The sequence below is a fragment of the Rhincodon typus genome, chromosome 2 (assembly GCF_021869965.1).
Source record: "Rhincodon typus isolate 14 chromosome 2, sRhiTyp1.1, whole genome shotgun sequence".
NCBI classification, from domain to species: Eukaryota; Metazoa; Chordata; class Chondrichthyes; order Orectolobiformes; family Rhincodontidae; genus Rhincodon; species Rhincodon typus.
Window position 1 is genome coordinate 12,037,202 of NC_063333.1, and position 15,314 is coordinate 12,052,515.

Sequence of the window (15,314 nt, forward strand, 5' to 3'; positions counted from 1 at the left end):
TGCTGCTTGGCCTGCTGTGTTCATCCAGCCCTGCACCTTGTTGTCTCTAATATTCTGGGGACATGGGTTCAAATCCACTATGAGAGAGTGTGAACTCTGAATTGAATAAATAAAAAACTGGAATTATAAAGCTTATTTAAAAGTGACCATACAATCACTGTTGATGATTGTGAAAATCCATTTGGTTCACTATTGCCTTTCCGGGAAAGAGCTCTGTCATCCTTACCTGATCTGGCCACTATGGTAACCAAATGACAAAACTAAAACTTATAGTCTTTCAAGCCAAGCTTCACTCTGGGATTTGACTTGTCCAGTATATACATAGAACATAGAACAATACAGCACAGTACAGGCCCTTTGGCCCATAATGTTGTGCCGACCTATTATCCTACTGAGATCAAACTACACAGCATATCCTACATTTTACTATCCTCCATGTGCCTATCCAAGAGTTGCTTAAAAGTCTCTAAAGTGTCTGACTCCACTACCACTGCCAGCAGCGCATTCCACACGCCCACCACTCCAAAAGTGGGATCATAACAATATAGCTCCATGGAAGCCACTGATGAGGTATAGTGACCAATGTTCACAGATTCAGGGCACAGTCAAGAATAAACTGTCTGGTTTGGAGATCCAGGATACTGAAAAGGATAAAGTACTTGTTTCAGCAGTATTGCTATTTTTCGCAAAGCAAGTTAACAAGTTTAAAGCTCCTCCAGATATTACAATAGAACAACTGTCTGTTTCAGCAGGAAAGATATCCTCAGTGAAGGAAGTCCAAAAGATAAAAGGTTTTCCAGTTCTAAGGGACCTGAAACTGTCACACTGTTAAGAACATAATCAAAGTCAATAGTCTTCAACACAGAGACCTATCAAGTTTCCAAGTCTGAAGTGAATGGAAAACAGCAGTACCTCCAGACCGTTGGAATTTGTGAAGTAAGACTCCTGGGAAGATGGGATAGTGGCAGATGTGATTATGTGCATAAGGTTGAGAGAGCTAGGGCTTTACTCTTTAGAACGACGAAGGATGAGAGGTGACTTGATAGAGGTGTACAAAATGATCAGAGGTATAGATAGAGTAGACAGCCAGAGACTTTTTCCTAGGGTGGAGGTAGCTATTATGAGGGGGCATAGTTTTAAAGTGAGTGCAGGTAGATACAGGGGAGACGTCAGAGGTAGGTTCTTTACTCAGAGAGTGGTCGGGGCGTGGAATACATTGCCGGAGAGGGTAGTGGAGTCGGCCACATTAGGGGCATTTAAGGGGCTATTAGATAGGCATATGGATGATAGTATAAGATAGGGGTGGAGGTTAGATAGACCTTAGGATTAGGGTAAAAGTTCGGCACAACATCGTGGGCCGAAGGGCCTGTGCTGTGCTGTACTGTTCTATGTTCTATTAAATATATAATATTAATGGGAATGAAGCCAGGGAGGGCATAAAGGTCTTAAAGAGTTAATGCTCAGGAGCGTGTTAAGCACTGCACAGTGATGATATCACATGACCCTGAGGAGGGGGACAGTTTGGATCTGAAGGAGTCAGACCTAACCTCGAGTTTTCCTTTGTATTCTCAGTAACAATTTCTATCATACCAATGTAACTTCTACCTAGTTACCAACAGCAATAAACTACATTTTGTTTAAAACAACAGCCTCTTCTAGTGGTGTCACAAGACTATCAGGTGGTTTTCCTCCACCTCATTACAACAAGATGGCCCACGTATATCCTTACAAGGAAAAAGAATGGTGGCAGCAAATCTATGAGGTAGATTTTACATCTTATAGCTGTGGCGAGAAATCATCGTACAATAGTGGCTTAAGCTTTAATGAGTATAATAGCATGCTAACACGTTAAAGATATGTTCCTAATGCTTATTGCTGGAAACTATCATCCTTCTTTAACCAATTGGCAACCTAATTTTCAACTTTTACCCCAACTTCTAGAAGCTAATATTTCTCCTCTTGTATAATTAGATTCCCCAAGTGCCTTGACTTCTGCACCTGGTGGCAGCATTAACTTACGTTCATACTTCTGTGTGGTACTTGCAAACTACGCAGCAAGGAAGTATGCTGCCAGCTGTCTGATTTTCTATCTCAGAACTTTCCTCGCACTTTGTGATATTTGTACGCTATGTTCATTGTCTCCTTTCTTACTTGGTAGTTTGTACTTTGGCACCAACTTCAACAGTTTGTCTCACATCAATAAGCAGCACAGGTAGCCTGGGTCAGACAAACTTGTGCAATCATACACCTCTGCTAGAATCAATAACAAGATTATGTTTTTGTGTTGTTAAGCTCAGAATTTCAGACTTGCCTTGCATCTTTTTTAAATGCTTAAAGCATGACATATTTCAAATACTCCCTCAACCAACTTTGACTTTGCCTCTTATTTGCAGGTAGTTAATCTGCGTACAGTATATTTATATTTGGTGTTGCACTGCTCGCTGTTTGCCAGTTTCCTGACCCTCTGTTGCCATTGCTTGTTGTCTTTCAGACCATTGTTGGACCCAGCTTACAGAGCTAGAGGTTGGGAAAATAAACTAAAAGGGCAGATGATGCAGAACTCCAAATGATGGAACTTATTCATCTCTGGACCTTTAATCAGTCAGATCGACGTGTGACAAGTGTAGAAACTTACTACCATGATTAAGAATTTTCAAACCGGATTACTGACAAATCCACACATGTGGATATATGATAAGAGATGCTTACATCAAGAAATCATAGGCACAAGTTGTAAGGCAACTGTGTAAGGCTTCAACCAGATAAAATCAATACCTCACCAAAATGATCAATAGCCCATTGGTTGTGCAGTCAAACATATCCAGCTCATTAGAAATTGCTTTATAGGTTTGTCAGTGGAAATAACAAAACCTCAGCACAAATTCTAAAACTCTATATTCTGTTTATGAACAAATTTTCTTCTTGAGTTCTCTACTCAAAGGCAGGACTGACCCACTGTGTTATAACTTTCACCATAGTTAGGTAGGGCAAGGAGGCAGTCCCAAATCCACCCCAGCTGGAATGAAGATCAAACCCCATGTCGTTTGTACTAATCTGATATACACTGACCATCAACTAACTGAACCAACCAGCACCCCTCCCAAACTTCTCACCTCTGAAAAGAAATCTGAGTTGTTGTGGCAACACAGCTGTTTCTTTGTGTGTTGCAGCCTGGAATAGTGAATAGGGATGGTAGAAGATACAATTTCTTTCCATCACATAGCTGACCAGGACTCTATTCCGTTTAATCATCTGCCACTGGCATATGTTGGATGGATTTACAAGCTGATGCTCAATCTGTCTGAATGTGTTGTGAAATTACGTTCCTTGGCCATTGAGTCCCATGGTGAACTTTAACCCAGAATCTCTGGCTCTAGGGCAAGGACATGGTGTCACAATATCTATAATTTGTCAATTATCAATAATGCCCTGTAACACTGCGGATCTGCTAAAGTATGGAAGGTGGCGGGTATGTTATATCACAACTGCCCTAAATTTTAATGTGTACGGTTCACAACAAGATTAGTTCTTTTGAAAAAACAACTGCTGAAATGAAATTAAATTGAGTGCAAAATTTTAAATGGCCTTGAAAGAAGCAGCCAGCACTCTTGTACAAAATAGGCCAAATTCTTATTTAAAGACTTAATCTGTGATCCAATATTATTTGTAGGATCCTGATACAATTTCCATGTACCCAATGAACAGAGTAAGCTGAAAGACAACTGATGTGAGAGATTGCTAAGGATTTCTGAAAATAAGTAAGAGTGTAGAAAAGGAAAAGTAACAGGAAAGATAATAACATGGCTACATTTTAAACCAGTTTAATTTTATTCCCCCATATGAGAGAGAAACCTGAGGTTTATAGCATTATTATTTTTCTCACAGGTTGCATGTTGAGAGAATAGTTACTGAAATCTGCAATGTAATTTCATTTTGGGTTGAAAACTTCACAACTTCCACTGCTAAACGGACAATTAGCCATACCTTTAACTTTAATTTGTAGTTTTACTATTGGAGCCCCAGCAGTAATAAAGGCATCATGAAGCTCCTCTATGATCTGAGGCAGTTGTTCTTCTTCAGCCTGTGATTCTATACCTTCCAAATTCTGCTCTCTGTTGTTAAAAAAAAAGCGTTTACCAATTATTAAAGATCAGCACTCAAGAATCTTAAACTGAAATCTGTATTAAAACTTTATTGTGGAATGATAGAGTTAATTGGCTCCACTTAGTGGAGAAAAACCCCTGCCATATCACAAACAGCTTCTCATCAGTTGCTCAAAATATTCAGCAAAATCTTGAGCTGCTATGAGGGTGAATTTTAGCATTTAAGTTCTTGAAAATTTAAAAGCGGTTCAATTGTTTGCAGTTAGTGTCATCAGGAAGAATTTGCACACGTATTTGTGTTAACATGGATGCTCATCAAAGATTAGCTCAACAAAATTAATGTGCACTTCCCAGTCAGGTTATTCACAAGCATATAATGCGTGATTTCTGATTCCACATAAAAGGTATGCAGGTGAGATACTGTACTTGCTGGACTTTGAAATAACTTGTCCTCTTTAGAAACAATGCTCATCTATGCCATGCCATGATGGACATTCAGTAGCAGCAGTCCAAGTTGCAAGAGGCATAGAGAATAACTGGGAGAGAAGCCGCAGTATAATGGGCTCAGGTCAAGGAGGCTGGTCAAGGGAGTCAGGCTGATTGGGGAAGATGGCAGGGCCAGAATGTTTAGCTGCAGGAATTCATTCAAAAAGCCTCAATGCTGCTCCTGGCTTGCGAATGAATGGCTATCCAAGCATTGATTAAATATGATGTCACGACCTTTACCCCTTTAAGGGACTGGCTGGGGCAAGGACATTTTGCCTGTCCCACCACAAGATTTGCCAAATTACTTTACTTGTCCACGGACACGTAATGATTTGAGAACTATGTGGTCACATGAGAGAAATCAACCTGCTCCTGAGCAGAAGCAAAGCTCACTTCCACACCCAACACCCAATCTAGACTCCAAAATTGAAAATTATGCCCAAGGACTCTGAAAACTATGAAGTTCACATTTTTAATCAAAACTGCCTTTGAAGACAATCATAAAATGTAATGAAATTTTTGTTTCAATACTAACCGGGTTAGAGAAGCTTGGGCACTGACATAAGATGATGTTTCAGTGGCTTCTGCTGTATCATAGTCAGAGCTGCTAACTGCGAGAAAGAAATGAAACTAATTTGAACAAAAGGCATGTTATTATCATCCAAAATATAACAATGTATATATAAAGTTCTAACAATTTGCATTTGCAGATCCAAAATACCAAATTCCTCCAAGTTAACACTAATGTCATAATTCAGTTTGATTATCAGCAGGTTTGCATCATATTTGCCAAATCTTACCATCAACCCTTAACTCTGCCTTTGTTGAAGCAACGCCAATGTAGTTTTCTGCCACACATCTATAAACTCCCATATCAGTCAGATTCACTGATGTTAAAATAAGTTGATGGCATCCATCTTGATCTTCATTAATCATGTAGTGATCATTCTCCTCAATCAGCTTTCCATCTTTAAACCATCGAACTGCTGGAGGTGGATATCCAGCTACCATACAATCAAAACTGACAGGGTAGCCTTCTTGAACATCCTGGTTCTGAAGTTCAGACACAACATGGGGTGCTTTATGTGACAAAAGGGAACATAAAAGGAAATAACGCATTAATGTGAGAAAATGTTCTCAGCTGGAATGATGCTAAGCACATAATTCAACTTATTACGAATTAGTATAGTTGTGCAAGCGAGAGAAAAAATCCACAACCAAGGAATTTTGCAGCACAAAAATGAAATGCTAATCTCTAAAACAGGTATACTCAAAACCACTCATAGGATCTTTTTACAGCCCTTTTCATTTATCTTCCCCACAAATATTTACCAGTTTCATTTTGAAAACTATTATCTATCCTCCTTGGACCACTGTTTTTATGACGTAATTTGAGAGAGATTTTTTGATCATCCACCAAGTCAGAACCAGGACAATAATGTTCTGGGGTAGGTGAGTGGTGTTTTGGTTGGGATGGGAATTAATCTTAGGAAATGGAGGTGGACTGGTAGATGAAGGAGCAGTGGATGACCATTTTGGAGATCATGGCCATGTTACAGTTAGATTTATCATTATTATGGAAAAGGAGGATTGAAAAATTCTAAATTGGGGGATGATATATTTTATAAAGCACTGATGATCAGGTGGAAGTGGACTGGATGCAGTTACTTGAATGAAAATCACTAAGAGGCACGAGAAAGCAAGGTGCTCCAGGCACAGTGTAGACATGTCCCCGCAAAGATAAAGGTAATCGTGTCAAATCCAAAAGTCCACTGGTTTTCCATAAATATACAAGACAAAATAAAGCAGAAAACAAAACGTTATGGCAGTCACAGAAAACTTAATGTTGTAGAAAGCCTAGAGGTATACAAAAAGGTATGGAGCTGAAGCAAAGGAAGGTAGAAAAACAGAGAATATGAAAAGATACAGTCTGGGAAAATCAAGGAAAACCCAAAAGTGTTGGTGGTAGTGTACTGACATGGATAGAAAATTAGTTGGCAGAGAGGAAACAAAGAGTAGGAATAAACGGGTCTTTTAATGAGTGGCAGACAATGACTAGTGGGGAAATGCAGGGATCAATGCTTGGACCCCAGCTATTCACAATATATATTAATGATTTTGATGAGGGAACTAAATACAATATCATTAAGTTTGCAGATGTCTCAAAGATAGATCAGAGGGTGAGCTATGAAGAAGATGCAAAGATTTGGACAAGTTGATTGACTGGGTAAATGCATGGCAGATGAAATATAATGTGGGTATATGTGAGGTTATCCACTACAATGGGAAAAACTGGAAGAAAGATGATCTGGCTAGCAACAGTCTGGGAAAGGGGGAAGAGCAATGACACCTGGGTGTCCTCGTACACCAGTTGCTATAGAACTATAGAAGCAGAGAATAAATTGTACAATATCTACTGTATTTTTCCAAGGGTGCTTTAATTTTTAAGACTAACTTTAAAATATTACATTCATTGTTAAATCTTCAGATTATGTGATACATTCAAAATTAAAGTTTGTATGATTTAAGCAAAAAGCAGTTACAAACTTACCAGACTCAACAAGAATAGTATGTACCCCCTCTTCTATATTGGTCTGATCGTCAATAGATGCTGCAGTGGGTCGAGATACCTTCTTAATCCGAATCTCAACTCTGCTTCCTTCCTCACAGATATCAATGTGAACAGGAATTCCTTGACCAATAAATATTTCTCTAAATCTGGTTGCTGCCATTTCAGCCTCAGTTAATGAATCAAACTTTATATAAATGTAATTTTCATCTTCGTGGTAAATCTGTTTGTCCAAAATATCTTCATCTCCCTCATCCGCACTAAAGAAAAACTCTTCTTCCACATCAGAAATTTCAAAAGACAGTTTTGAATGCACAAGTCTATGGAGTCGTTTGCCTGCTCTACGGAAAGCATCATCAACCTCACTTCCTGAAGAACTTTCTGGCTCACTGTCAGTGCCGTACTTTATACCAATACCCTGTTTGACCTTCTTAACTGTTTCCTTTGCATCACTCGCGATTGTAACTTTTCCACTATGAGAAGTTGCACCAAACTTGTTAGACACCTCACAAGTATATGTTCCAGTGTCTTTTTGTTCCATGCCAGTTATAATTAAGGAGCAAGTTCCATCACTGTAATTATCAATGTGATAATGCCTTCCATCAACAATTTCTGCTCCATCTTTGAGCCAACGTACCTTGATTTCAGATTTACTCTGGGCTACACACTCAAGATGGACAGTTTGCCCAAACTTACTTATCTGAGATTTAAAAACTTCAATAAACACAGGTGTGACTTGCTGTTTAAGTTCCTTCCTGGTTTTATAACCTTTAAATGCAGCCTGGATTTTTGTAGCAGCTTCAACGAGAGATGGGTCTTCTTTTGTATCTTGCAATTGATCAGGTTCAATGTTTGAAGTCTCCCAGTGTTTCCAAAACTTGTTTGTGGATATAGTTTGCACTTGCCCAGCTACAGTTGACTTTCCTGCCTTTTTCAGATAATGAACAAGGGATGGGGTACCAGATCTTGACTCATCATCAGAACTTGTGTAAGAATCACATGTTCTGGACATTTCATCTGTAGATAAATCTTCCAATTCCATAGCTTTTTGTAGCCGGTGCTTCTGAGCTTTGTCATCTTCTTCTGGTACTTCACTGATGGAATCAAGTGTTGGCTCTCGACTCATTCTACGTTTCTTAGCTAAAGCTTCCCACAAAAGATGCAAGTCACCTTCCTGTGCTGCCTCAGGTGGCAAGCTTGGTTTTGGAGGAACCTCTTCCCCATCTACTAGTTCCACAGCAACTTTATCTGGCTCCTGTGGAATTTCCAAATCTTGGGCTGCGATGGGTTGTATCACAACTGCAGACAAGTTAAGACTCAATTACTTAAAATTAGCACTTACTAATTCTACAGGCATATTGAAATAATGGCAATAGAAAAAGTGATAGCCCAACAGATCAGAACAAAGTCAACTCCACCATACATAATAAAAACAGAATTTATAGACACAATGACATTACGAACACTGAAATACTGTGAAATGAATTTAGACATGAGTCTACTTGCAATCTTGAATTACAACTTTATAAATACTTTTAAATTCTTAGGTTGAGTTGTGGTAGTGCATTTGATGGTATATTTATTACTATGTTAAATATTATCATCTATGCATATATCTATGCTGATGTGTCTGTCATCACAAAAAGTGAGGGAATATTACGTAACCTAATTCTTCTGCACAGTCAGTTAGCGTGTGTATAAACTGAAGCAAAAAAAAAGTTTTCACGAATGAACATTCAACCTCTATGATGGTCCTTCAGTTTTATTTACATAAATCTAGGACGTGATAACACAACCGGCTATATTTCTAAACTATATTCAATCTTTAAAAAAATTAGTTCAGCAGCCTGTCTCCTTTTGGCACTTTTTAAAGAGCTACATAAGTGACTTATGTTGCTGATTTAACATGTTTTTTGTTATCTTGGTAAAAGATCTTAGCTAATTTATTTCTTTCCAAATTATCTAACTTGTTACCTCAGGCTTCTCAGGTTACTTCCTTGATGTATGTGTAATTAACAGAAGAAGCCAAGTGATCTTCGGACAATTTTTCACAGTAATTAGCCAATTAGAGATAAATGAGAATCATGACGGGCTAATTTTTTAAATTGACCACGCTGATGTTACTCATCAGGATCATACAACAGCTTGCCATTCACAATTTGAAACTGAAAATGATGACAGCTAAATATAAAGTCAAATGGGCTAGGTTTTCTCGTCTCCACAATACTGGGATTTTCTATAGACCTCCCAACAGCCCACATGAGACTGAGGAACAGATATATAGTCAGATATTGGAAAGGTGTGAAAAAAGCAAGGTAGTTGTGGTGGGTGACTTCAACTTTCCTCTTCTTGACTGGGACTCCCTTAGAGTTAGGGGCTCGGATGGAGAGCAATTTATTACCTATGTCCAGGAGGGCTTTTTGAGACGGTATGTTGATAATCCAACCAGAGAGGAGGCCATACTAGACTTGGTATTAGGGAATGAGCCAGGACAGGTGATCGAAGTTTCAGTAGGAGAGCATTTTGGGTCAGTGACCATAATTCCATAAGATTGAGTTGTCATGGACAAGGAGAAGAGTGGCCCTCGGTTGAATATGTTTAATTGGGCAAGGGCCAATTACATCCAAATTAGACAAGAACTGGGGAATGTGGATTGGGAGCAGTTATTTGAGGACAAATCTATGTATGACATGTGGGAGGCCTGCAGTTGATTAAAGTGCAGGACATGCATATTCCTGCAAAACTGAAGGATAGGAAAGGCAGGATCCAGGAACCATGGATGACAAGGGAAATTATAAACTTGCTCAAAAGGAAAAAGGAAGCATACGATAGGTCTAGGCAGCCACAAACTAACAAAGCCCTTGAGGAGTACAGAGAAATTAGGAAGGAACTTAAATGCAGAATTAGGAAAGCTAAAATGGGCCATGAAATGTTTTTAGCAAACAGGGTCAAGGAGAAACCCAAGGCTTTTCATGCATATATTTGAAGAAAAAGGGTAGCAAGGAAAAGAGTAGGCCTCCTCAAACACAAAGGAGGGAAGTTATGTGTGGAGCCACAGGAAGTGGGAGAGATCCTTAACAAGTACTTTGTATTGGAATTCACCGAGGAGAAGGACATGACTGATGTTGGGGTCAGGGATGAGTGTGTGAATACTCTAGAAAATGTCAATATATTAAAAAGAGGAAGTTTTGGGTATCCTAAATTCCACTAAGGTAGACAAGTCCCCAGGGCCAGATGGGATCTATCCCAGGTTTATTGCGAGAGGCAAGGGAAGGAATTGCTGGGGCATTAGCAGATATCTTCACATTCTCCTTGACCACAGGTGAGGTTCCAAAGGACTGGAGATTAGCCAATGTTGTTCCCTTGTTTAAGAAAGGAAGCAGGGATAATCCAGGAAATTATAGGCCAGTGAGTCTGATATCTGTGGTGGGGAAAGCTCTGTGGAGATACTCAGGAACAGGATATACGGACATTTGGAAGAAAATGGACTAGATAGCAACACGCAGCATGGTTTCGTATGGGGAAGGTCTTGTCTCACCAGCCTGACTGAATTTTTTGAAGAGGTGACAAAGATAATTGATGAGGGAAGAGCTGTGGATGTAGTTTATATGGACTTTAGTAAGGCATTTGATAAAGTCCCACATTGCAGATTGGTACAAAAATGAAAATCATATGGGATTTGGGGTGGCCTGGCTAGATGGATACAAAACTGGCTTGGTCATAAAAGACAAGAGGGTAGCGGTGGAAGGGTGTTTTTTAGAATGGAGACCGGTAACTAGTGCTGTTCCACAGGATCAGTCTTAGCTCCTCAGTTGTTTGTAGTATATATGAATGATCTGGAAGAAATTGTGGGTGGTCTGATTAGTAAGATGACACGAAGATTGGTGGAGTTGCTGATAGTGCCGATGAATGTGAATGGATACAATAGGACATAGATAGATTGGCGACTTGGGCACAGAAATGGCAGATGGAGTTTAATCCAGACAAATGCTAGATGATACATTTTGGAGGATCAAATTTAGGTGTGACTTATACTGCTAATGGCAGAACCCTTAGGAACATTAACACACAGACGGATCTGAGCGCGCAGGTACACAGTTCCCCAAAAGTGGCAACACAGGTGGCTGAAGTGATTAAGAAGGCATATGGCATGCTTGCCTTCATTGGGCGCAGCATGGAGTACAAGAGTTGGCAAAACATGATGCAGCGACTCCTTCATCTGCTCCACACTCCCCAACAACCCCACCACCCCGGCACCTTTCCTTGCAACCACAGGAAGTGCTACAGCTGCCTACACCTCCCCCGTCACCTCCATTCAAAGCACAAAATAGACCTTCATATTAGACAGAGATTCATCTGCACATCCATCAACTTGGTCTACTGTATCTGCTGCTCCTGATATGGCCTCGTCTACATCAGTGAGACCAAGCTGAGACTCGGAGACCGTTTTATAGAGCATCTGCACTCTGTATGCAACAAACGACAACATCTTCTGATCGCCAACCATTTTAACTCTCCCTCCCACTCGCTGGGTGACATGTCCATTCTAGGCCTCCTCCAGTGTCACAATGACACCACCCACAAACTGGAGGAGCAGTACCTCATATTGCACCCTAGGAGCCTACAGCCTGATGGCCTAAACATGGAATTCACCAGTTTGAAAATCTCCCTGTCCCCGGCCTCATTCCATGTTCAACTCTCCCTCTCATCCCCGCCATCTTGACCTGATACAACCTGCCCATCTTCTCTCCCACCTATCCGGTCCTCCCATCCTACTGACTAATCCCCACCACTCCCTACCTGCACTCACTTATCACCATTCCACCTACCTTCCCCAGCCCCAACCCTCCTCTCTCTGTTTATTTCTGAGCTTCCTTCCCCCTCCCCATTTCTGAAGAAGGGCCCCGAGCCGAAACATCAGCTTTCCTGCTCCTCTGATGCTGCCTGGCCTGCTGTGTTCCTCCAGCTCCACACCTTGTTATCTTAAAAAGACTAGGATTGTTTTCACTGGAAAGACAGTGGCTGAGAGGAGACCTAATAGAGGTCTACAAAATTATGAAAGGCATTAAGCTACTCCGATGCTGCCTGACCTGCTGTGTTCTTCCAGCTCCATACTGTGTTATCTCTTGCAGCAAAATAAAAACCCTTGTTAGGCCGCAAGTGGAGTATCGTTCGCCGTTCTGGTCGCGACATTACCAGAAGGAGGTGGAAGTTTTGAAGAGAGGGCAGAGAAGGTTCATCAGGATGTCGCCCGGTCTCGAGGGCATTGGCTATGAGGAAAGGTTAAAAGGACTAGGATATAGTAAGAACTGCCGATGCTGGAGTCTGAGATAACAAGGGAGCTGGAGGAACACAACAGGCCAGGCAGCATCAGAGGAGCAGGAAAGTTGACGTTTCGGGTCTGGACCCTTCTTCAGAAATAGGCAAGGGGAAGGGGGCTCTGAAATAAATAGAGAGGGGGGCAGCGGTGATAGAAGGTGGATAGTGGAGCAGATAGGTGAGAGGGAAGACGGACAGGTCAAGGAAGCGGGGAACCTCAACCTCAAGTTCACCTGGACCATCTCTGATACCTCTCTCTCCTTCCTGGACATCTCCGTCTCCATCTCTGGTAACCGCCTTGATACTGATATCTATTTCAAACTACCGACTCCCACAGCTACCTAGACTACACCTCCTCTCACCCACCTTCCTGCAAGAATGCAATCCCCTATTCCCAATTCCTCCGCCTCCACTGCATCTGCTCCCAAGATGAGATGTACCACTCCCGGACATCCCAGATGTCCTCGTTTTTCAAGGACCGCAATTTCCTCCCCACTGTGGTCGAAAACGCCCTCGACTGCATTTCTTGCGTCTCCCGCACCTCAGCCTTCACGCCCCCTCCCTGCAATAAAAACAAAGACAGAATTCCCCTTGTCCTCACGTATCACCCATTAACCTCTGGATTCAACGCATCATTCTCCGCCACTTCCGCCACCTGCAATCTGACCCCACTAAAGATATATTTCCCTCCCCACCCTTATGTGCCTTCCGGAGGGACCGCTCTCTCCGTGACTCCCTCGTCCGCTCCACACTTCCCACTAGCCCCACCACCCTCGGCATCTTTCCCTGCAATCGCAGGAGGTGCTACATCTGCCCCTATACCTCCCCCCCCACCTCCATCCCAGGCCCCAAAAAAACCTTCCACATTAGATAGATGTTCACCTGCACATCCACTAATGTGGTCTTTGTATCCGCTGTTCCCGATGTGGCCTCCTCCACATCGAGGAGACCAAGCGGAAGCTTGGAGACCGCTTTGTGGAGCATCTACGCTCGATTCACGACAAACGACAACACCTCCCAGTCGCGAACCAATTTAGCTCCCCCTCCCACTCCCTGGACGACATGTCCATCCTGGGCCTCCTCCAGTGCCACCCGGAAACTGAACATAGAACATAGAACATTACAGCGCAGTACAGGCCCTTCGGCCCTCGATGTTGCGCCGACCTGTGAAACCAATCTGAAGCCCATCTAACCTAAACTATTCCATTATCATCCATATGTTTTTCCAATGACCATTTAAATGCCCTTAAAGTGGGCGAGTCTACTATTTTTGCAGACAGGGCATTCCACGCCCTTACTACTCTCTGAGTAAAGAACCTACCTCTGACATCTGTCCTATATCTATCACCCCTAAATTTAAAGCTATGTCCCCTCGTGCTAGCCATCACCATCCTAGGAAAAAGGCTCCCACTGTCCACCCTATCTAATCCTCTGATCATCTTGTATGTCTCTATCAAGTCACCTCTTAACCTTCTTCTCTCTAACGAAAACAGCCTCAACACCCTCAGCCTTTCCTCATAAGACCTTCCCTCCATACCAGGCAACATCCTGGTAAATCTCCTCTGCACCCTTTCCAATGCTTCCACATCCTTCCTATAATGCGGTGACCAGAACTGTACGCAATACTCCAACTGCGGCCGCACCAGAGTTTTGTACAGCTGCAACATGACCTCATGGCTCCGAAACTCAATCCCTCTACCAATAGAACCTAACATACTGTACGCCTTCTTAACAACGCTATCAACCTGGGTGGCAACTTTCAGTGATCTATGCACATGGATACCGAGATCTTTCTGCTCATCCACACCACCAAGAATCTTACCATTAGCCCAGTACTCTGCATTCCTGTTACTCCTTCCAAAGTGAATCACCTCACACTTTTCCGCATTAAACTCCATTTGCCACCTCTCAGCCCAGCTCTGCAGCTTATCTATGTCCCTCTGTAACCTGCAACATCCTTCCGCACTATCCACAACTCCACCGACTTTCGTGTCATCCGCAAATTTACTAACCCATCCTTCTACGCCCTCATCCAGGTCATTTATAAAAATGACAAACAGCAGTGGCCCCAAAACAGATCCTTGAGGTACACCACTAGTAAGTGAACTCCAGGATGAACATTTCCCATCAACCACCACCCTCTGTCTTCTTACAGCTAGCCAATTTCTGATCCAAACCGCTAAATCACCCTCAATCCCATGCCTCCGTATTTTCTGCAATAGCCTACCATGGGGAACCTTATCAAACGCTTTACTGAAATCCAAATACACCACATCAACCGCTTTACCCTCATCCACCTGTTTGGTCACCTTCTCGAAGAACTCAATAAGGTTTGTGAGGCACGACCTACCCTTCACAAAACCGTGTTGACTATCCCTAATCAAATTATTCCTTTCTAGATGATTATAAATCCTATCTCTTATAATCCTTTCCAACACTTTACCCACAACCGAAGTAAGGCTCACTGGTCTATAATTACCAGGGTTGTCTCTACTCCCCTTCTTGAACAAGGGGACAACATTTGCTAGTCTCCAGTCTTCTGGCACTATTCCTGAAGATAATGACGACATAAAGATCAAAGCCAAAGGCTCTGCAATCTCCTCTCTAGCTTCCCAGAGAATCCTAGGATAAATCCCATCTGGCCCAGGGGACTTATCTATTTTCACACCTTCCAGAATTGCTAACACCTCCTCCTTATGAACCTCAATCCCGTCTAGTCTAATAGACTGTATCTCAGTATTCTCCTCGACTACATTGTCTTTTTCCTGTGTGAATACTGACGAAAAATATTCATTTAGCACCTTTCCTATCTCTTCGGACTCCACGCACAACTTCCC

General features: G+C 41.9%; 1 protein-coding gene across 1 annotated transcript in view; it reads right to left on the minus strand.

The window, feature by feature from the left end:
• Nucleotides 1–15,314, minus strand: part of obscnb (obscurin, cytoskeletal calmodulin and titin-interacting RhoGEF b) — a 583,513-nt gene that overhangs the window by 107,709 nt on the left and 460,490 nt on the right. Inside the window, exons 57-60 of the mRNA XM_048618408.1 lie at nucleotides 7,141–8,457; nucleotides 5,390–5,668; nucleotides 5,125–5,200; nucleotides 3,985–4,112 (exon numbers count right to left, since the gene is read on the minus strand). Coding sequence (XP_048474365.1) covers nucleotides 3,985–4,112; nucleotides 5,125–5,200; nucleotides 5,390–5,668; nucleotides 7,141–8,457 — 1,800 coding nt within the window. The remainder of the gene's footprint in view (nucleotides 1–3,984; nucleotides 4,113–5,124; nucleotides 5,201–5,389; nucleotides 5,669–7,140; nucleotides 8,458–15,314) is intronic.